Here is a 22,886-nt window from a genome sequence, read left to right on the forward strand (position 1 = left end):
ATTAAAAGAAGAAAGACGATAGTAGTTTTATACAATAAGAAATGATAGCAGTTTTATATGTAATACAGCGTGAGGTCTAATATATTTCACAAAATAATTTTACATTTTTAAACAGGAACCGCCCTAATAAAGTAGCCTATACGTGATATTAATGCAAATAGGCTATCAATAAAAAATTTCAGCGGAGACAACATAACATGAAAAAATAAAAAAAGACTCGAAAAGAATGAAGCTGCTCTTACCTCATCTTCAATTCCTGTAACATCTAGAGTAATCATGTTCGAGCCAAACTGAATAGTGTCTTCCTTTTTTAGAGTCCCACCAGCAGGAAGCGTGTTTTCATTATACGATCTCACAAACTTGAAGTCACTTGTGCGCGAGCCTGTGGTTAGATACGCGTCATAATTGTAAGAGCTGCGAAGAGTTTCTGCTCCATCCACCTCTGCATAGTTGGGAGGCAGATAGGCGCTGGGAACAGCAACTGCTCCATCAAACAACAGTCTGGGCTTTCTCCTGTGACAAAACTTCACTGCCAACATCAGTATGATGAACGTCAGGAAGAAGGTGCACACGGAAACTAATGCAATGATCAAGTATGATGTTAATTTAGAGTTGTTGTCCTCATAAGTCATATCTTTAAGTTCAGGAACTTCAGAAAGGTTGTCAGAAATGAGTAAATTCACAGCACAGGTTGTAGACAGAGACGGCTGACCGTTATCCTTCACTGAAATAACAAGGTTCTGCTTCATATTGTCAGACTCAGAAATGTCTCGTTGTGTTTTGATTTCTCCACTATGGAGACCAATGGAGAAAAGTCCCGGATCAGTAGATTTCAAGATCTGATAGGACAGCCATGCGTTCTGTCCAGAGTCAGCATCTACAGCGATCACCTTGGAGACCAGAGAGCCCGAGAGAGTCGCTTTAGGGACCATTTCAGTCATTAAAGACTTTCTATCTGGAACAGGGTATAATATCTGAGGAGAGTTATCATTCTCATCTGTTATGAAGACTTTCACAGTCACGTTACTGTTGAGTGGAGGAGAACCATTGTCTCTGGCAACAACTTTGACACTGAAGTTTCTGAACTGCTCATAGTCAAATGATCTTACAGCATGAATCACCCCTGTATCTCCATTAACAGACAGAAATGAGGACACTGGGACCCCATTGACTTCACTGGGTACCAGAGAGTACAGTACAGTCCCGTTCTGTCTCCAGTCTGGGTCATTTGCACTGACAGAACAAACAGAGGTGCCTGGTTTGTTATTTTCACTTATATAAGCACTGTATGTCTGCTGCTCAAATACAGGAGGATTGTCATTCACATCTGAGACAAATAAATGAATTGTCATGGATGTGGATAATGGTGGAGATCCTCCATCTGTGGCTGTGATGGTAATGTTGTAATCAGATTCTTTCTCTCGGTCTAGAGCTTTTGTAGTTACTAGAGAGAAATAGTTTTTAACAGATGGGTTCAGTTGGAAAGGAACATTTTGCTGAACAGAGCAACGAATCTGCCGGTTTTCTCCTGAGTCTTTGTCTTGAACATTAATGATTCCCACTTCAGTGCCTGGATCAGAGTTTTCAGGTATCGGGTTATTCAAAGATTTAAGGGTGATTCTAGGTGGATTATCATTAACATCAGTTATATCTATGATAACTTTAGCAGTTGATGCCAATCCAAAGGCATCTTGGGCATGAATTCCCATTTCATACTTTTTGTCTTTTTCATAATCAATTTCTCCAGTCACCACAATTTGTCCAGTTGTCTTATCAATAGAAAATAGTTTAGCAATTTTGTCTGATATTCTGCTGAATTCATAAGTCACTTCCCCGTTTGGACCTTCATCAGCATCAGTGGCGCTCACTCTGATTATTTCTGTTCCTGAAGGTGTATTTTCAGCCAGAGTGACCTTATAAACAGACTGACTAAATACTGGGACATTATCATTGGCATCTAGAACAGTGATGTGTATGACAGCAGTGCCAGATCTCTGCGGTGAACCACCATCAGTGGCTGTGAGGATCATATCTATCTCCTTCTGCTGTTCACGATCCAGCTCCTTTTCCAACACGAGTTCTGCGTATTTCCCTCCATCTGCACTATCAAGTAGGGTCAAGATGAAATTTTTATTTTTCTCCAGTGAATAGCTATTAATAGCATTTTGACCAATATCCGTGTCATGTGCCTCATGCAAACGGAATCGCTGGCCTTTAACTGCTGATTCTGTGATTTCAAAGTTAAAACGGTCACTTGGAAATTGTGGCGCATTATCATTTATATCTTCAATATTCAGAATTATTCGGTGCACTTCAAGAGGGTTTTCCAGGACGAGCTCATAACTGAGAATGCAGGGAATTTGAGATCCACAAAGCTCTTCTCGGTCTGTTGTCTCTGCCACGATTAAATCACCAGTATTCAGATTAATATCACAATACCGTTTGCTGCTGTCCTCCGTGTCTATCCGAGCTTTACGGGCAGACAATTGTTTTACATCCATCCTGAGATCCTTGGCTATATTTCCAATCACATACTGGCGCTTCGTTTCTTCCGGAATATTGTAGCTCAGATCTGCACAGACGATTCTCAGAGGAAACAGAAGGAGAGCCACGAAAAACGCAAAGAAAGGGACTGAGAATAATTTGTATTCCATTGTTGGTGTTGCACCTGTCCAACAGTAATTAATCTTTGGAGGCTTATATTCCAATCATTCTAACGGCGTCGACGGACTGTTACTCCATTTTGTGCGTCGTTTATTCTACCAGACAGAGCTCACACTGCATACATTAAGTGTGGGAGGAGAGACGCATCAGTCTGCACTCTTGGTGAATAGCGACACTGTGCGTATATTTCTGCTCATTGCATTTTGCTTGTGTTCTATTAAAACACGACATGAACGAACCAAATAAAGTCTAACATTTTTCAAAGCCCGTTGCTGTGCAATATTTATTCACTTAAACGAATTATACTGTAAAAGCTTAAAAACGGAGACTATTTTCGAGGTAGAGCACAACAGTCAGTGCTGGCGCTGTCCAGGCATGTGGTGCTGATATCGGATGACCTCATAGACAGATTTGATGAGAAAATTGTGACGAAACCCTACATTTATATTAAGTGAGTAAATTTGTTGTACTTAGGAAAGTCTTTTTCACCAGTTCAAACAAACTTATATTTTTTAATACAATTTTAAATGTTGTGCATTGTTATTTTGTTATTTCTTTTTTTTCTTTTCTTTTTCTTTATTGATTGAACAACAAGTACAGAACAGAAAAAAAAACAACAAAAAAAAACATTGCCAGGGTTAAGGATACACAAATATAAAATACAAGAAAGTGAGTAAAAACAAAAACTAAATAATAGACCAAACAAACAATAAAACGCTTTGATATTTCACAAAATCTTAAATGTATTCAATAAATGAATGGTTTTAACAGCTTTTTTGTTTGTACTGTCCTTAATAGAAACCATATAATTTTCTAATTCTTTCAATACCACAGAAAAAGAGGTTTCTGATTACTATATCCACACTGAAGAATATGAAACTTAACAAATATAATCACAAGATTAATAATAATATACGCTTCATTTTCCAGACTCTTTTCATATTTGAAAAATATATATTAAATGTTCATAATTATAACAAAAGAAAGTTGCATTCAAATTTGTCATTAATAAATGTAGAAACTTCCCACCATAACCTCTTTGTATATTGACAGTGCCAAAAAATATGACGTACAGTTTCTTGTTGCAAAAAATTAAATGAACAATTTTTTGTTCTATCTATGTCTTTGTTAAACTTGGACAGAAAATGTTTAGCGGGGGGAAATTTGTGCAATATCTTAAATGAAATTTCCTTGACCTTATTTGTAATAATATATTTATTAGGTAACAGACAGACCTTTCTCCAATTAATAGCTCCAACAAACTGTGACCAATAGGAAATAACATGTGGTTTACTCACTACTTCTTTTTGGAAAAGGGAATGTATAGCCATATTATTATTTCTGCTTGTCGAAAACAAACTTTACCACAGAACGTATCAGCTAGATGTAATAAAGACACACATTTAGAGTATGAAATACCTCTACATAAAGAGACAACACCCGAAGAAATAGCATCAATTATAGAGGCAAATTCTTTAGGAGAAACAGGGAAGTTGAAGCATGCAAGGAATTCATTATAAGTCATTAAATACCCTTGATAATTCAACAACTGTCCAACTAAAAGGATACCCATGTCAAATCAAGTTTTCACCAATACATTCTTATGCTTAAACAAAATATTACAATTATTCCAGATGTAATAATGATGTGGTAAAAAAAATATGCTAGTAAATTTACTTCCAAGCCAAAAGTGCTTGCCTGTGAAAAGCTGACAGTTTAACTGGAAGGTTTTCGATTCTGTAATCACACATAAGCAAAAATGAAAGGCGACCAAGTTGGTCAAAACAGATTTAGAAATCATATTCCACACAGAATTAGTGGTTTTTAGAAAATATTTCAACCAGTTAATTTTGAAGGTGTTATTTAAAATAGATTTAAAATAAGTTGGAGCATCCTTTACAGGAATATTACAAATTGGTCTGGCATGGCAACTTTTTAAAGCAAACAGTTCACACTTTTGTAAATTAAGGCAGAGACCTGAGGCACTGTGAAAAAATTTGCTGACTGAATTTGATCAAAAATTTTCAAGAACAGAGCTGTGTCATCAGCCATCTGTCACAGTCTTCGTCTGCACTGTTCTGTCTTGTTTGCACTACATCTCCCAGAATCCCTCTTGTCTCCACACCTGATCTCACTCCCTCATTTCCTCGTCATCATCTGTCTCACCTGTTTGCACATCATTAGTGTTCATTGGTTTGTGTATTTAGTTCCCTCTGTTCAGTCATTCCTTGTCGGTCTTTGTTTATACGTCACCTTTGTGTGTATGCCTTAACCTGATCCTGGAAATAGGAATAAATCTATGTTTGAATTGGAACCTGTCGACCATTGTCTTCTTCAACCCGCACATACCCGTGACAGAAAGAACCGACCATAAAGAAAGGAAAAAAGGGAAGATGGAGAGCTGGAAGCAAGCCTTTGTGGGAACCCGCCAAGCTGTGTTCCGTGGGAACCGTGGAGGTCACAGGGGAGGATATGGGCGATATAGTCCAGTTAATCCAGAACCAGTCATCTGCACAGTTAAGTTTAATTACGAGTTTGATGACTTCACCGATCTTCCTCCTCTCATCGGTCCAGAAGTGCCAGAGCCCTCTTCGCCGCTGGTCCTGTCCAGCTCAGAGCCCTCTTCGCCGCTGGTCCTGTCCAGCTCAGAGCCCTCTTCGCCGCTGGTCCTGTCCAGCTCAGAGCCCTCTTCGCCACTGGTCCTGTCCAGCTCAGAGCCCTCTTCGCCGCTGGTCCTGTCCAGCTCAGAGCCCTCTTCGCCGCTGGTCCTGTCCAGCTCAGAGCCCTCTTCGCCACTGGTCCTGTTCAGCTCAGAGCCCTCTTCACCGCTGGTCCTGTCCAGCTCAAAGCCTTCTTCGTCGCTGGTCCTGCCCAACTCAGAGCCCTCTTCGTCGCTGGTTCTGTCCAGCTCAAAGCCCTCTTCGCCGCTGGTCCTGTCCAGCCCAGAGCCGTCTTCGCCGCTGGTCCTGTCCAGCCCAGAGCCGTCTTCGCCACTGGTCCTGTCCAGCCCAGAGCCGTCTTCGCCGCTGGTCCTGTCCAGCTCAAAGCCCTCTTCGCTGCTGGTCCTGTCCAGCCCAGAGCCGTCTTCGCCGCTGGTTCTGTCCAGTCCAGAGCAGCCTGCACCACTGGTTCTGTCCAGCCCAGCCAAGCCCTCACCGTTGGTTCCGCCCAACCCAGCCAAGCCTTCACCGCAGCTTCACGTCGCCTGCCTGCCTGCGCCCCACTGCAGCCCTGCCGAGCCTGAGCTTCCCTGCACGCCTGCCGAGCCTGAGCTTCCCTGCACGCCTGCCGAGCCGGAGCTTCCCTGCACGCCTGCCGAGCCTGAGCTTCCCTGCACGCCTGCCGAGCCTGAGCTTCCCTGCACGCCTGCCGAGCCTGAGCTTCCCTGCACGCCTGCCGAGCCTGAGCTTCCCTGCACGCCTGCCGAGCCTGAGCTTCCCTGCACGCCTGCCGAGCCTGAGCTTCCCTGCACGCCTGCCGAGCCGGAGCTTCCCTGCACGCCTGCCGAGCCGGAGCTTCCCTGCACGCCTGCCGAGCCGGAGCTTCCCTGCACGCCTGCCGAGCCTGAGCTTCCCTGCACGCCTGCCGAGCCTGAGCTTCCCTGCACGCCTGCCGAGCCTGAGCTTCCCTGCACGCCTGCCGAGCCTGAGCTTCCCTGCACGCCTGCCGAGCCTGAGCTTCCCTGCACGCCTGCCGAGCCGGAGCTTCCCTGCACGCCTGCCGAGCCGGAGCTTCCCTGCACGCCTGCCGAGCCGGAGCTTCCCTGCACGCCTGCCGAGCCGGAGCTTCCCTGCACGCCTGCCGAGCCGGAGCTTCCCTGCACGCCTGCCGAGCCTGAGCTTCCCTGCACGCCTGCCGAGCCGGAGCTTCCCTGCACGCCTGCCGAGCCTGAGCTTCCCTGCACGCCTGCCGAGCCTGAGCTTCCCTGCACGCCTGCCGAGCCTGAGCTTACCTGCACGCCTGCCGAGCCGGAGCTTCGCGTCACGCCGGCCGAGCCAGAGCCTTCTCCGCTGGTCCCGTCCAGTCCTTCAGAGCCTTCTCCGCTGGTCCCGTCCAGCCCTTCTGAGCCTTCACCGCTGGTTCCATCCAGCATAGCCGGGCCTTCACCGCTAGCCCAGCCCTGAGACTGTCCACGTCCCAGAGCCTGTCCCAGAGCCTGTGATTCCCCCCAAGAAAGTTTTGGGGGGGGGATATAGGCCGCCCGAAGGGGATTCTCCGCCATGGCCGCCCGAGGGTCCGACAGCTCCGCCCTGGCCACGCCCACAGCCTGCTCCGCCCTGGCCGCCTGAACTTCCTGATCCACCCTGGCCGCCTGCACTTCCTGCTCCGCCCTGGAGGCGTTGGACTCCTACAGGCCACGCTCTCGTCAGCCTCCAGGGCGCCCACCCCCCCCACCCCTATTGATGTTATACGGCGCGAGGTCGCGCCTATTTGAGGGGGGCGTTATGTCACAGTCTTCGTCTGCACTGTTCTGTCTTGTTTGCACTACATCTCCCAGAATCCCTCTTGTCTCCACACCTGATCTCACTCCCTCATTTCCTCGTCATCATCTGTCTCACCTGTTTGCACATCATTAGTGTTCATTGGTTTGTGTATTTAGTTCCCTCTGTTCAGTCATTCCTTGTCGGTCTTTGTTTATACGTCACCTTTGTGTGTATGCCTTAACCTGATCCTGGAAATAGGAATAAATCTATGTTTGAATTGGAACCTGTCGACCATTGTCTTCTTCAACCCGCACATACCCGTGACACCATCAGCCTTCAGTGACTTATCAGGACACTTCTCTCTTCAACTTAAATTCCTTTTATCTTGCATGATTTAATGAAGTGACAAAACGCCTGAGCAACAATGAGAAAGAGGTAAACAGAAACTGGGCAACCTTGCTTAACCCCTCTTTCCAGATAAAACCTTTGTGTAGTGCCATTATTTAATTTCACAGAACTATTTCCACCTGCATAAAGAGTTTTCATGGCATTACAGAAATAAGCCCCAAACCCAAAGTGTTCTAAACAGTAAAAAAATAAAAGGATGCTCAACAGAATCAAAGGTTTTGAAAAAATAAAAATAAAAAGTATAAAGCTATCATCTTTTACAAGGTCAGAATAATCAATAAGATCAAAAATAAGTCTGATATTATTAAATATATGTCTGTTTCTCATAAACCCAGATTGATTTTCAGCAATAATGGAATCTAATACCAATTTGAACCTTTGGGCAAAGACATGAGCAAATATGTTATAGTCATTATTCAACAGACTAATGGGTCTCCAATTATCAATAAGCAACGCATCTTTCTTGGGATTAGGAATCAAACAAATTATACCCTCATCATATTGTAGGAAGCTGTGAGCACTTTAAGCTTTCAGAGAATACTTCAAAAAGAAATAGGGCAAGAATCTCAGAAAACTGCTCATAGAACTTACCGGGTGATTTATTACATTTTAAAAGTTCAATAGCTTGCTTAATTTCCATAATAGTTACTGGGAAATCTCATAACTTTTGGTCCTCTTCAGTAATTGTTTTTACATTCTTAAAATGTTTACAAAAAGATGTCACATTATGCTCACTGAATTTAGAAGTGTATAAATTAGAGTAATAATTATGGCAAAAGCTAGAAATAATTTCAAAATTATCTGTAATAGAGCCATTAATATTCATTAAATATATTCAATTTAGTTTAGCCCTCGACCTTTCGAGTTTAAAAAAATAAGCAGACATCTGCTCTCCATGCTCTAACCATTTTTGCCTTGATCGAATAAAGGCTCCTTGTGCTAGCATTCTGTACTATCAAGCTAATTTTGCAGCTCTGTTAGACGTAATCTTTGTCCTTCTAACAGGTCCACATTAGGAATGTTAGAAATGGCTAAGATTTCACTAACAACTTTCTCTTCCATAAGACGTCGTGATTTAACTAATGTGCTACTAAACTTCCTCAAATATTTTCCAATTTCCAATTTTAGTCATAATTCCCAATTATGACTAAACAACCCTTCCTTTTTGGTTTTAATCCAATAATAATTTAGCGAAAGTCATTTGCGGGTCAAAAAGACCCCGAAGAACGCTCAAGGGTTAAATGCATTTTGTACAATTCACTACTTTTATAGACTAATTGAAATAACCGCGAAGCCCATAAAAAAAATATGATACATATGTGGGTTCTACTGTTAAGGGACAATGCAGACGACCAAAAGAAAGTCCATAGATGTGAAGCCTCTCTTACCTCATCTTCAATTCCTGTAACATCTAGTGTAATCATGCTCGAGCCAAACTGAATAGTGTCTTCCTTTTTCAGAGTCCCACCAAAAGGAAGCGTGTTTTCATTATACGATCTCACAAACTTGAAGTCACTTGTGCGCGAGCCTGTGGTTAGATACGCGTCATAGTTGTAAGAGCTGCGGAGAGTTCCTGCTCCATCCACCTCTGCATAGTTGGGAGGCAGATAGGCGCTGGGAACAGCAACTGCTCCATCAAACAACAGTCTGGGCTTTCTCCTGTGACAAAACTTCACTGCCAACATCAGTATGATGAACGTCAGGAAGAAGGTGCACACGGAAACTAATGCAATGATCAAGTATGACGTTAATTTAGAGTTGTTCTCCTCATAAGTCATATCTTTAAGTTCAGGAACTTCAGAAAGGTTGTCAGAAATGAGTAAATTCACAGCACAGGTTGTAGACAGAGACGGCTGACCGTTATCCTTCACTGAAATAACAAGGTTCTGCTTCATATTGTCAGATTCAGAAATGTCTCGTTGTGTTTTGATCTCTCCACTATGGAGACCAATGGAGAAAAGTCCCGGATCAGTAGATTTCAAGATCTGATAGGACAGCCATGCGTTCTGTCCAGAGTCAGCATCTACAGCGATCACCTTGGAGACCAGAGAGCCCGAGAGAGTCGCTTTAGGGACCATTTCAGTCATTAAAGACTTTCCATCTGGAACAGGGTATAATATCTGAGGAGAGTTATCATTCTCATCTGTTATGAATACTTTCACAGTCACGTTACTGTTGAGTGGAGGAGAACCATTGTCTCTGGCAACAACTTTGACACTGAAGTTTTTGAAATGCTCATAGTCAAATGATCTTACAGCATGAATCACCCCTGTATCTCCATTAACAGACAGAAATGAGGACACTGGGACCCCATTGACTTCACTGGGTACCAGAGAGTACTGTACTGTCCCGTTCTGTCTCCAGTCTGGGTCATTTGCACTGACAGAACAAACAGAAGTGCCTGGTTTGTTATTTTCACTTATATAAGCACTGTATGTCTGCAGCTCAAATACGGGAGGATTGTCATTCACATCTGAGACAAATAAATGAATTGTCATGGATGTGGATAATGGTGGAGATCCTCCATCTGTGGCTGTGATGGTAATGTTGTAATCAGATTCTTTCTCTCGGTCTAGAGCTTTTGTAGTTACTAGAGAGAAATAGTTTTTAACAGATGGGTTCAGTTTGAAAGGAACATTTTGCTGAACAGAGCAACGAATCTGCCGGTTTTCTCCTGAGTCTTTGTCTTGAACATTAATGATTCCCACTTCAGTCCCTGGATCAGAGTTTTCAGGTATCGGGTTATTCAAAGATTTAAGGATGATTCTAGGTGGATTATCATTAACATCAGTTATATCTATGATAACTTTAGCAGTCGATACCAATCCAGATGCATCTTGAGCATGAATTCCCATTTCATAGTTTCTTTCACTTTCATAATCAATCTCTCCAGTAACTACAATTTGTCCAGTTGTCTTATCAATAGAAAATAATTTTGCATTCTTATCTGACAATCTGCTGAATTCAAATGTCACTTCCCCGTTTGGACCTTCATCAGCATCAGTGGCGCTCACTCTGATTATTTCTGTTCCTGAAGGTGTATTTTCAGCCAGAGTGACCTTATAAACAGACTGACTAAATACTGGGACATTATCATTGGCATCTAGAACAGTGATGTGTATGACAGCAGTGCCAGATCTCTGCGGTGAACCACCATCAGTGGCTGTGAGGATCATATCTATCTCCTTCTGCTGTTCACGATCCAGCTCCTTTTCCAACACGAGTTCTGCGTATTTCCCTCCATCTGCACTATCATGAACATTTAAAACAAAATGTTTGTTTCTCTCCAGTGAATAGCCATTGACCGCGTTATGTCCAATATCTGAATCATGCGCCTCATGCAAACGGAATCGTTGCCCTTTATCTGCTGATTCGGTGATTTCAAAGTTAAAACGGTCATTTGGAAATTGTGGCGGATTATCATTTATATCCTGAATTTGCAGAATTATACGGTGCACTTCAAGAGGGTTTTCCAGGACGAGCTCATAACTGAGAATGCAGGACATTCGAGAACCACAAAGCTGTTCTCGGTCTATTGTCTCTGCCACGATTAAATCACCAGTATTCAGATTAATATTACAATACCGTTTGCTGCTGTCCTCCGTGTCTATCCGAGCTTTACGAGCAGATAATTGTTTCACTTCCATCCTGAGATCCTTGGCTATATTTCCAATCACATACTGGCGCTTCGTTTCTTCCGGAATATTGTAGCTCAGATCTGCACAGACGATTCTCAGAGGAAACAGAAGGAGAGCCACGAAACACTTAAACAAAGGACCTGAAGACAGTATGTATTCCATTTTTGAAGATGTTGCACCTGTCCAACACTAAATAATCTTTGAAGGATGATATTCTAATAATTATATCGGCGTCGACGGAATGTTACTCCATTTTGTGCGTCGTTTATTCTAACAGACAGAGCTCATACTGCATACTTTAAGTGTGGGTGGAGAGACGCATCAGTCTGCACTCTTGGTGAATAGCGACACTGTGAGTATTTTTCTGTTCATTGCATCTTTCATGTTTTATTAAAAAGACAACAGTGAATAACCAAGTGAAGTCTGATCTTTGTCAATGGGTATATTTGTAAAATAATCATTTACATGCATCTATATATTTTGGAAAGGAACTAAAAATGTCACGCATTCGGAGATAAACAACAGATAGCGCTGACGCTGTCCATGCCTGTGGTGCTGAAACCTGATGACCTTAAAGATACTGGACAATAAATTACTTACGTAACTTTGAAATCATTTAAAATGCGTCAATTCGTTTTAAAAGAAAAGGAAGGCTTATCATTTTCCTCACCGCTTCAAACAAACTTAGAAGTATACTGTATTATGAGACTAATAGTGAAATGTTTGAACACATTTAGACCATCTACGTTTTTTAGAGTAAAGTAACGTTTTTAGAGTAGAACAATAACACAATATCGTAAAAAACAAACAAAAAAAACGTTAAATCTGGCAGAGATCGAATAGAAAACTTTACTAGACAATGCCATAAACTCTGGTTTGTGTGTCCAAAATTGATGAATGCAGCGTTCAAGTACTGTAAAAGGTGTGTAGGAAGTATATACATTTATGAGATCAAAAATTCGCGAGCTAATTAATCTTGACCATTTCAATTGTTTTCAGCAGTCCCAAAAGCATTTGTTAGATAGAAGAAAGATGGTAGTACTTGTATTCATATGTAATACAGCGTGAGCTTTTAATACATTACCACCCTAGTTCTTTCTTTAAATTGGAGCCCCCTTAGTGAAGTAAGTGATATTATTAATGCTAATAACATTTTAAAATGTATAATCAGCGGAGACACCACGAAATGCAAAAATAAAAGGAGTCTAGAAGAGTTAAGCCTCTCTTACCTCATCTTCAATTCCTGTAACATCTAGTGTAATCATGCTCGAGCCAAACTGAATGTTGTCTTCATTTTTTAGAGTCCCACCAAAAGGAAGCGTGTTTTCATTATACGATCTCACAAACTTGAAGTCACTTGTGCGCGAGCCTGTGGTTAGATACGCGTCATAATTGTAAGAGCTGCGGAGAGTTCCTGCTCCATCCACCTCTGCATAGTTGGGAGGCAGATAGGCGCTGGGAACAGCAACTGCTCCATCAAACAACAGTCTGGGCTTTCTCCTGTGACAAAACTTCACTGCCAACATCAGTATGATGAACGTCAGGAAGAAGGTGCACACGGAAACTAATGCAATGATCAAGTATGATGTTAATTTAGAGTTGTTCTCCTCATAAGTCATATCTTTAAGTTTAGGAACTTCAGAAAGGTTGTCAGAAATGAGTAAATTCACAGCACAGGTTGTAGACAGAGACGGCTGACCGTTATCCTTCACTGAAATAACAAGGTTCTGCTTCATATTGTCAGACTCAGAAATGTCTCGTTGTGTTTTGATCTCTCCACTATGGAGACCAATGGAGAAAAGTCCCGGATCAGTAGATTTCAAGATCTGATAGGACAGCCATGCGTTCTGTCCAGAGTCAGCATCTACAGCGATCACCTTGGAGACCAGAGAGCCCGAGAGAGTCGCTTTAGGGACCATTTCAGTCATTAAAGACTTTCCATCTGGAACAGGGTATAATATCTGAGGAGAGTTATCATTCTCATCTGTTATGAAGACTTTCACAGTCACGTTACTGTTGAGTGGAGGAGAACCATTGTCTCTGGCAACAACTTTGACACTGAAGTTTCTGAACTGCTCATAGTCAAATGATCTTACAGCATGAATCACCCCTGTATCTCCATTAACAGACAGAAATGAGGACACTGGGACCCCATTGACTTCACTGGGTACCAGAGAGTACAGTACAGTCCCGTTCTGTCTCCAGTCTGGGTCATTTGCACTGACAGAACAAACAGAAGTGCCTGGTTTGTTATTTTCACTTATATAAGCACTGTATGTCTGCTGCTCAAATACAGGAGGATTGTCATTCACATCTGAGACAAATAAATGAATTGTCATGGATGTGGATAATGGTGGAGATCCTCCATCTGTGGCTGTGATGGTAATGTTGTAATCAGATTCTTTCTCTCGGTCTAGAGCTTTTGTAGTTACTAGAGAGAAATAGTTTTTAACAGATGGGTTCAGTTTGAAATGAACATTTTGCTGAACAGAGCAACGAATCTGTCGGTTTTCTCCCGAATCTTTGTCTTGAACATTAATGATTCCCACTTCAGTGCCTGGATCAGAGTTTTCAGGTATCGGGTTATTCAAAGATTTAAGGATGATTCTAGGAGGATTATCATTAACATCAGTTATATCTATGATAACTTTAGCAGTTGATGCCAATCCAGAGGCATCTTTGGCCTGAATTCCCACTTCACAGTTCCTTTCATTTTCATAATCAATTTCTCCAATCACCACAATTTGTCCTGTTATTTTATCAATAGAAAACAATCTTGCAGTTTTATCTGAAATTCTGCTGAAGTCATACGTCACTTCCCCGTTTGGACCTTCATCAGCATCAATGGCGCTCACTCTGACTATTTCTGTTCCTGAAGGTGTATTTTCAGCCAGAGTGACCTTATAAACAGACTGACTAAATACTGGGACATTATCATTGGCATCTAGAACAGTGATGTGTATGACAGCAGTGCCAGATCTCTGCGGTGAACCACCATCAGTGGCTGTGAGGATCATATCTATCTCCTTCTGCTGTTCACGATCCAGCTCCTTTTCCAACACGAGTTCTGCGTATTTCCCTCCATCTGCACTATCATGAACATTCAAAACAAAATGTTTGTTTACCCCCAGTGAATATCCATTGACCGCGTTATGTCCGATATCTGAGTCATGCGCTTCATCCAAACGGAATCGCTGGCCTTTAACTGCTGATTCTCTGATTTCAAAAATAATACGATCATTTGGAAATCGTGGCGCATTGTCATTTATATCCTGAATGTGCAAAATTATACGGTGCACTTCAAGAGGGGTTTCCAGGACGAGCTCATAACTGAGAATGCAGGACATTCGAGAACCACAAAGCTCTTCTCGATCTATTGTCTCTGCCACGATTAAATCACCAGTATTCAGATTAATATCACAATACCGTTTGCTGCTGTCCTCCGTGTCTATGCGAGCTTTACGAGCAGATAATTGTTTCACATCCATCCTGAGATCCTTGGCTACATTTCCAATCACATACTGGCGCTTCGTTTCCTCTGGAATATTGTAGCTCAGATCTGCACAGACGATTCTCAGAGGAAACAGGAGAGCAACCAAAAACGCAAAGAAAGGAACTGAAAATAATCTGTATTCCATTTGTGAAGGTCTGATGTTGCACCTGCCCAAAATTATTTATTTTTTAACGGATGATATTAGAATAATTCAATCGGCGTCGACGGACTGTTACTCCATTTTGTGCGTCGTTTATTCTACCAGACAGAGCTCATACTGCATACATTAAGTGTGGGAGGAGAGACGCATCAGTCTGCACTCTTGGTGAATAGCGACACTGTGAGCATTTTTCTGTTAATTGCATCTTTTATGTATGAAATGACAACAGTGATCAACCTAGTTAAGTCCTAGTGTTTTTCATCGCGTATTATTGTAAAATAAACATTTACATAAATATATAGCCAATATATTGGATATTAACTAAAAAAGGTCTCGCATTCAGACGAAAAAGTACAACAGAAAGTGTTGTCGCTGTCCATGCTCGTGGTGCTGAAACGAGGGTTTTTTTTTAAATCACCGCTTCAACCAAACTTAGTTCTGTTGTAGGTTTTAACTCACATGTAGGCTACACTGTACTATTGGCCTCACAATGATAAATGTTCAAACACTTTTAGACCATCTACGCTAAAACTTACCAAAGAACTATGCTTGATTTTTAAACAGAAACAAAAACAGAAAACAAAGCAACAAAACTAAAATCAGATATCAAATACACAAGTTTACTAGCCAATGCCATATTATTTTTTTCTAATTAAACAGACCGCAATTCACATTAATAAAATATAATAGGAAAAAAAAATAATACAGATAATTTTATTTAAAAACAGACCTTTTTTCAGAACTCATGAATGCAGCCTTCAAATATTGGTAAAGGTGTGCAGGAAGTATATACATTTATGAGATCAGAAACTCGGAACCTACATGATTTAAAGTATTTAAAAATAGCCTTCATTATCAAAAGAAGAAAGACGATAGTAGTTCGAGATGATAGGAGTTTTATATGTAATACAGCGTGAGGTCTAATATGTTTCCCAAAATACTTTTACATTTTTAAACAGGAACCGCCCTATGTTATATTAATGCAAATACCAATTAAAACTTTCTGCGGAGACAACATAAAATACAAAAATAAAAAATGAAGCTGCTCTTACCTCATCTTCAATTTCTGTAACATCTAGTGTTATCATGCTCGAGCCAAACTGAATATTGTGTTCCTTTTTTAGAGTCCCACCAGCAGGAAGCGTGTTTTCATTATACGATCTCACAAACTTGAAGTCACTTGTGCGCGAGCCTGTGGTTAGATAAGCGTCATAATTGTAAGAGCTGCGGAGAGTTCCTGCTCCATCCACCTCTGCATAGTTGGGAGGCAGATAGGCGCTGGGAACAGCAACTGCTCCATCAAACAACAGTCTGGGCTTTCTCCTGTGACAAAACTTCACTGCCAACATCAGTATGATGAACGTCAGGAAGAAGGTGCACACGGAAACTAATGCAATGATCAAGTATGATGTTAATTTAGAGTTGTTGTCCTCATAAGTCATATCTTTAAGTTCAGGAACTTCAGAAAGGTTGTCAGAAATGAGTAAATTCACAGCACAGGTTGTAGACAGAGAGGGCTGACCGTTATCTTTCACTGAAATAACAAGGTTCTGCTTCATATTGTCAGATTCAGAAATGTCTCGTTGTGTTTTGATCTCTCCACTATGGAGACCAATGGAGAAAAGTCCCGGATCAGTAGATTTCAAGATCTGATAGGACAGCCATGCGTTCTGTCCAGAGTCAGCATCTACAGCGATCACCTTGGAGACCAGAGAGCCCGAGAGAGTCGCTTTAGGGACCATTTCAGTCATTAAAGACTTTCCATCTGGAACAGGGTATAATATCTGAGGAGAGTTATCATTCTCATCTGTTATGAAGACTTTCACAGTCACGTTACTGCTGAGCGGAGGAGAACCATTGTCTCTGGCAACAACTTTGACACTGAAGTTTCTGAACTGCTCATAGTCAAATGATCTTACAGCATGAATCACCCCTGTATCTCCATTAACAGACAGAAATGAGGACACTGGGACCCCATTGACTTCACTGGGTACCAGAGAGTACAGTACTGTCCCGTTCTGTCTCCAGTCTGGGTCATTTGCACTGACAGAACAAACAGAAGTGCCTGGTTTGTTATTTTCACTTATATAAGCACTGTATGTCTGCTGCTCAAATACAGGAGGATTGTCATTCACATCTGAGACAAATAAATGAATTGTCATGGATGTGGATAATGGTGGAGATCCTCCATCTGTGGCTGTGATGGTAATGTTGTAATTAGATTCTTTCTCTCGGTCTAGAGCTTTTGTAGTTACTAGAGAGAAATAGTTTTTAACAGATGGGTTCAGTTTGAAAGGAATATTTTGCTGAACAGAGCAACGAATCTGTCGGTTTTCTCCTGAGTCTTTGTCTTGAACATTAATGATTCCCACTTCAGTGCCTGGATCAGAGTTTTCAGGTATCGGGTTATTCAAAGATTTAAGTATGATTCTAGGAGGATTATCATTAACATCAGTTATATCTATGATAACTTTAGCAGTTGATGCCAATCCAGATGCGTCTTGAGCATGAATTCCCATTTCATAGTTTATTTCACTTTCATAATCAATCTCTCCAGTAACTACAATTTGTCCAGTTGTCTTATCAATAGAAAATAATTTTGCATTCTTATCTGACAATCCGCTGAATTCATACGTCACTTCCCCGTTTGGACCTTCATCAGCATCAGTGGCGCTCACTCTGATTATTTCTGTTCCTGAAGGTGTATTTTCAGCCAGAGTGACCTTATAAACAGGCTGACTAAATACTGGGACATTATCATTGGCATCTAGAACAGTGATGTGTATGACAGCAGTGCCAGATCTCTGCGGTGAACCACCATCAGTGGCTGTGAGGATCATATCTATCTCCTTCTGCTGTTCACGATCCAGCTCCTTTTCCAACACGAGTTCTGCGTATTTCCCTCCAACTGCACTATCATGAACATTCAAAACAAAATGCTTGTTTCTCTCCAGTGAATATCCATTGACCGCGTTATGTCCAACATCTGAGTCATGAGCCTCATGCAAACGAAATCGCTGGCCTTTAACTGCTGATTCTCTTATTTCAAAGTTAAAACGGTCATTTGGAAATCGTGGCGCATTATCATTTATATCCTGAATTTGTAGAATTATACGGTGCACTTCAAGAGGGTTTTCCAGGACGAGCTCATAACTGAGAATGCAGGACATTCGAGAACCACAAAGCTGTTCTCGGTCTATTGTCTCTGCCACGATTAAATCACCAGTATTCAGATTAATATTACAATACCGTTTGCTGCTGTCCTCCGTGTCTATCCGAGCTTTACGAGCAGATAATTGTTTTACTTCCATCCTGAGATCCTTGGCTATATTTCCAATCACATACTGGCGCTTCGTTTCTTCCGGAATATTGTAGCTCAGATCTGCACAGACGATTCTCAGAGGAAACAGAAGGAGAGCCACGAAACACTTAAACAAAGGACCTGAAGACAGTATGTATTCCATTTTTGAAGATTTGATGTTGCACCTGTCCAAATAATCTTTGAAGGATGATATTCCAATAATTATATCGGCGTCGACGGACTGTTACTCCATTTTGTGCGTCGTTTATTCTAACAGACAGAGCTCATACTGCATACTTTAAGTGTGGGAGGAGAGACGCATCAGTCTGCACTCTTGGTGAAAAGCGACACTGTGAGTATTTTTCTGTTCATTGCATCTTTCATGTATTTATTAAAAAGACAACTGTGAATAACCAAGTGAAGTCTGATCTTTGTCAATGGGTATATTTGTAAAATAATCATTTAAATGGTAAATGGACTGCATTTATATAGCGCTTTCACAGACCCAATGGCCACCAAAGCGCTTTACATATTGCCTCACATTCACCCATTCACTCACTCATTCATACACCGACGATTTACATGCATCTATATATTTTGGAAAGGAACTAAAAATGTCACGCATTCGGAGATAAACAACAGATAGCGCTGACGCTGTCCATGCCTGTGGTGCTGAAACCCGATGACCTTAAAGATACTGGACAATAAATTACTTAAGTAACTTTGAAATCAGTTAAAAAATGCGTAAATTCGTTTTAAAAGAAAAGAAAGGCTTATCCTTTTCCTCACCGCTTCAAACAAACTTAGAAGTATACTGTATTATGAGACTCATAGTGAAATGTTGAAACACATTTAGACCATCTACGTTTTTGAGAGTAAAGTAACGTTTTTAGAGTAGAACAATAACACAATATCGTAAAAAAAAAAAAAAGTTAAATCTGGCAGAGATCAAATACAAAACTTTACTAGACAATGCCATAAACTTTGGTTTGTGTATCCAAAATTGATGAATGCCGCGTTCAAGTACTGTAAAAGGTGTGTAGGAAGTATACATTTATGAGATCATAAATTCGCGAGCTAAATAATCTTGACCATTTCAATTGTTTTTATTATAGCAGTCCCAAAAGCATTTGATAGATAGAAGAAAGATGGTAGTACTTGTATTCATATGTAATACAGCGTGAGCTTTTAATACATTACCACCCGTTCTTTCTTTAATTTGAAGCCCCCTTAATGAAGTAAGTGATATTATTAATGCTAATAGCATTTTAAAATGTATAATCAGCGGAGACACCACGAAATGCAAAAATAAAAGGAGTCTAGAAGAGTTAAGCCTCTCTTACCTCATCTTCAATTCCTGTAACATCTAGTGTAATCATGCTCGAGCCAAACTGAATGTTGTCTTCATTTTTTAGAGTCCCACCAAAAGGAAGCGTGTTTTCATTATACGATCTCACAAACTTGAAGTCACTTGTGCGCGAGCCTGTGGTTAGATACGCGTCATAATTGTAAGAGCTGCGGAGAGTTCCTGCTCCATCCACCTCTGCATAGTTGGGAGGCAGATAGGCGCTGGGAACAGCAACTGCTCCATCAAACAACAGTCTGGGCTTTCTCCTGTGACAAAACTTCACTGCCAACATCAGTATGATGAACGTCAGGAAGAAGGTGCACACGGAAACTAATGCAATGATCAAGTATGATGTTAATTTAGAGTTGTTCTCCTCATAAGTCATATCTTTAAGTTCAGGAACTTCAGAAAGGTTGTCAGAAATGAGTAAATTCACAGCACAGGTTGTAGACAGAGAGGGCTGACCGTTATCCTTCACTGAAATAACAAGGTTCTGCTTCATATTGTCAGATTCAGAAATGTCTCGTTGTGTTTTGATCTCTCCACTATGGAGACCAATGGAGAAAAATCCCGGATCAGTAGATTTCAAGATCTGATAGGACAGCCATGCGTTCTGTCCAGAGTCAGCATCTACAGCGATCACCTTGGAGACCAGAGAGCCCGAGAGAGTCGCTTTAGGGACCATTTCAGTCATTAAAGACTTTCCATCTGGAACAGGGTATAATATCTGAGGAGAGTTATCATTCTCATCTGTTATGAAGACTTTCACAGTCACGTTACTGCTGAGTGGAGGAGAACCATTGTCTCTGGCAACAACTTTGACACTGAAGTTTCTGAACTGCTCATAGTCAAATGATCTTACAGCATGAATCACCCCTGTATCTCCATTAACAGACAGAAATGAGGACACTGGGACCCCATTGACTTCACTGGGTACCAGAGAGTACAGTACTGTCCCGTTCTGTCTCCAGTCTGGGTCATTTGCACTGACAGAACAAACAGAAGAGCCTGGTTTGTTATTTTCACTTATATAAGCACTGTATGTCTGCTGCTCAAATACAGGAGGATTGTCATTCACATCTGAGACAAATAAATGAATTGTCATGGATGTGGATAATGGTGGAGATCCTCCATCTGTGGCTGTGATGGTAATGTTGTAATTAGATTCTTTCTCTCGGTCTAGAGCTTTTGTAGTTACTAGAGAGAAATAGTTTTTAACAGATGGGTTCAGTTGGAAAGGAACATTTTGCTGAACAGAGCAACGAATCTGCCGGTTTTCTCCTGAGTCTTTGTCTTGAACATTAATGATTCCCACTTCAGTTCCTGGATCAGAGTTTTCAGGTATCGGGTTATTCAAAGATTTAAGGGTGATTCTAGGAGGATTATCATTAACATCAGTTATATCTATGATAACTTTAGTAGTTGATGCCAATCCAGAGGCATCTTTGGCCTGAATTCCCATTTCATACTTTTTGTCTTTTTCAAAATCAATTTCTCCAATCACAATAATTTGCCCAGTTGTCTTATCAATAGAAAATATTTTTGCAACTTTGTCTGATATTCTGCTGAATTCATACGTCACTTCCCCGTTTGGACCTTCATCAGCATCAGTGGCGCTCACTCTGATTATTTCTGTCCCTGAAGGTGTATTTTCAGCCAGAGTGACCTTATAAACAGACTGACTAAATACTGGGACATTATCATTGGCATCTAGAACAGTGATGTGTATGACAGCAGTGCCAGATCTCTGCGGTGAACCACCATCAGTGGCTGTGAGGATCATATCTATCTCCTTCTGCTGTTCACGATCCAGCTCCTTTTCCAACACGAGTTCTGCGTATTTCCCTCCATCTACACTATCATGAACATTCAAAACAAAATGTTTGTTTCTTTCCAGTGAATAGCTATTGACTGCGTTGTGCTCGATATCTGAATCATGCGCCTCATCCAAACGGAATCGCTGGCCTTTATCTGCTGATTCTCTGATTTCAAAATTAATACGCTCATTTGGAAATCGTGGCGCGTTGTCATTTATATCCTGAATTTTCAGAATTATTCGGTGCACTTCAAGAGGGTTTTCCAGGACGAGCTCATAACTGAGAATGCAGGGAATTTGAGATCCACAAAGCTCTTCTCGGTCTATTGTCTCTGCGACGATTAAATCACCAGTATTCAGATTAATATTACAATACCGTTTGCTGCTGTCCTCCGTGTCTATCCGAGCTTTACGAGCAGATAATTGTTTCACATCCATCCTGAGATCCTTGGCTATATTTCCAATCACATACTGGCGCTTCGTTTCTTCCGGAATATTGTAGCTCAGATCTGCACAGACGATTCTCAGAGGAAACAGAAGGAGAGCAACCAAAAACGAAAAGAAAGGAACTGAAAATAATCTGTATTCCATTTGTGAAGGTTTTGATGCACCTGCCCAAAAGTAAACAATCTTTGACGGATGATATTCTAATAATTCTATCGGCGTCAACGGACTGTTACTCCATTTTGTGCGTCGTTTATTCTACCAGACAGAGCTCATACTGCATACATTAAGTGTGGGAGGAGAGACGCATCAGTCTGCACTCTTGGTGAATAGCGACACTGTGAGTATTTTTCTGTTCATCGCATCTTTAATGTATTTAATGAAATGACAACAGTGAATAGCCAAATGAAGTATCATGTTTGTCAACGCGTCCTTTTGTAAAATAATAATTTATATGCATCTATATATTAGAAAGGAGCTAAAAATTTAACTTAGATAAACAACAGACAGCTCTGTCGCTGTCCATGCGTGTGGTGCTGAGACCTGATGACCTCAAAGATGTTGGACAAGAAAGCAATTACGTAACTTTGAAATCATATTATACAAACGCGTAAATCCGTTTTAAAAGAAAAGAGAGGAGTATATTTGTATTCACCGCTTTAAACTAACTTGGTCTACAAGTGTTTGAATATTTTACTTTGAGGCTGATTGTACAATCTACAGTACATCTACGTTCAATCTTTCCAAAGAACTATCTACGTTTTTAGAAATTAACAAAAGTTTTTAGAGTAGAACAACAAAACAATATCGTCAGAAACTGTTAAATCTGGCAGAGATCAAATACACAACTTTACCAGCCAATGTCATACTATTTTTTTCTAAACTTTGAAGACCACTATACCCATTAACAAAATATAATAGTAAAACAAAAACCACACAGAGACATTCCTCAAAAAAAGACTTTTGTTTTTGTGTCCTGATTTGATGAATTCAGCGTTCAAGTACTGTAAAAGGTGTGCAGGATGACATTTGTAGACATTTGTGAGATCCGAAATTCGCGGCCTATAATATGGACTATTTCCATTGTTTTCATCAGCAGCGGCAAGAGCATTTGATAGATAAGATAATATGGAATAACATAAAAAATGAAAGATGATAGTTCTTGTATACATATGCAATGCAGCATGACG

The 22,886-nt window shown here is 41.0% G+C and overlaps 3 protein-coding genes across 6 annotated transcripts in view; all 3 read right to left on the reverse strand.

Moving 5' to 3' along the window:
* LOC130082924 (protocadherin gamma-C5-like) overlaps positions 1-11,300 on the reverse strand; it is an 89,293-nt gene extending 77,993 nt beyond the window's left edge. For 2 of the 4 annotated variants that reach the window (XM_056247861.1, XM_056247853.1), the window contains exon 1: positions 8,885-11,300. In XM_056247861.1, the coding sequence (XP_056103836.1) occupies positions 8,885-11,296 (2,412 nt within the window). In that variant the 5' untranslated portion in view covers positions 11,297-11,300. Of the gene's footprint in view, positions 1-242; positions 2,655-8,884 lie in introns of those variants that run through there. The other 2 variants (XM_056247860.1, XM_056247852.1) reach the window with 1 other exon arrangement.
* A 1,048-nt stretch (positions 11,301-12,348) lies between these two features.
* LOC130082757 (protocadherin Fat 2-like) lies at positions 12,349-22,008 on the reverse strand. The gene is made up of 4 exons (XM_056247609.1): positions 21,864-22,008; positions 15,840-18,273; positions 14,913-14,965; positions 12,349-14,794 (listed from the first exon to the last, which is right to left on the reverse strand). The coding sequence occupies exons 2-4, from the start codon at positions 18,249-18,251 to the stop codon at positions 12,349-12,351; spliced, it is 4,911 nt and encodes a 1,636-aa protein (XP_056103584.1). The 5' UTR covers positions 18,252-18,273; positions 21,864-22,008.
* On the reverse strand, positions 19,417-21,690 carry LOC130082759 (protocadherin beta-7-like). Its single transcript, XM_056247610.1, has one exon. It carries the CDS (start codon positions 21,688-21,690, stop codon positions 19,417-19,419), a length of 2,274 nt encoding a protein of 757 aa, XP_056103585.1.
* Positions 22,009-22,886: the final 878 nt, after the last annotated feature.

Source organism: Rhinichthys klamathensis, unplaced genomic scaffold (genome assembly GCF_029890125.1).
Source record: "Rhinichthys klamathensis goyatoka isolate OS25496 unplaced genomic scaffold, OSU_Roscu_1.1 h1tg000050l_1, whole genome shotgun sequence".
Taxonomy (NCBI): Eukaryota; Metazoa; Chordata; class Actinopteri; order Cypriniformes; family Leuciscidae; genus Rhinichthys; species Rhinichthys klamathensis.

Bases quoted from the DNA above. Each gene is read 5' to 3' on its own strand.
- LOC130082757 (XM_056247609.1), bottom strand. From the start codon at position 18,251: ATGGAATACATACTGTCTTCAGGTCCTTTGTTTAAGTGTTTCGTGGCT. The intron at 14,966-15,839 runs GTAAGAGCAGCT...AAATGCTCACAG, and splicing joins TTACAGAAATTGAAGATGAG to TGTCGCTATTCACCAAGAGT. The intron at 14,795-14,912 runs GTATGCAGTATG...AATTTTGGGCAG, and splicing joins TCTCTCCTCCCACACTTAAT to GTGCAACATCAGACCTTCAC.
- LOC130082759 (XM_056247610.1), bottom strand. From the start codon at position 21,690: ATGGATGTGAAACAATTATCTGCTCGTAAAGCTCGGATAGACACGGAG.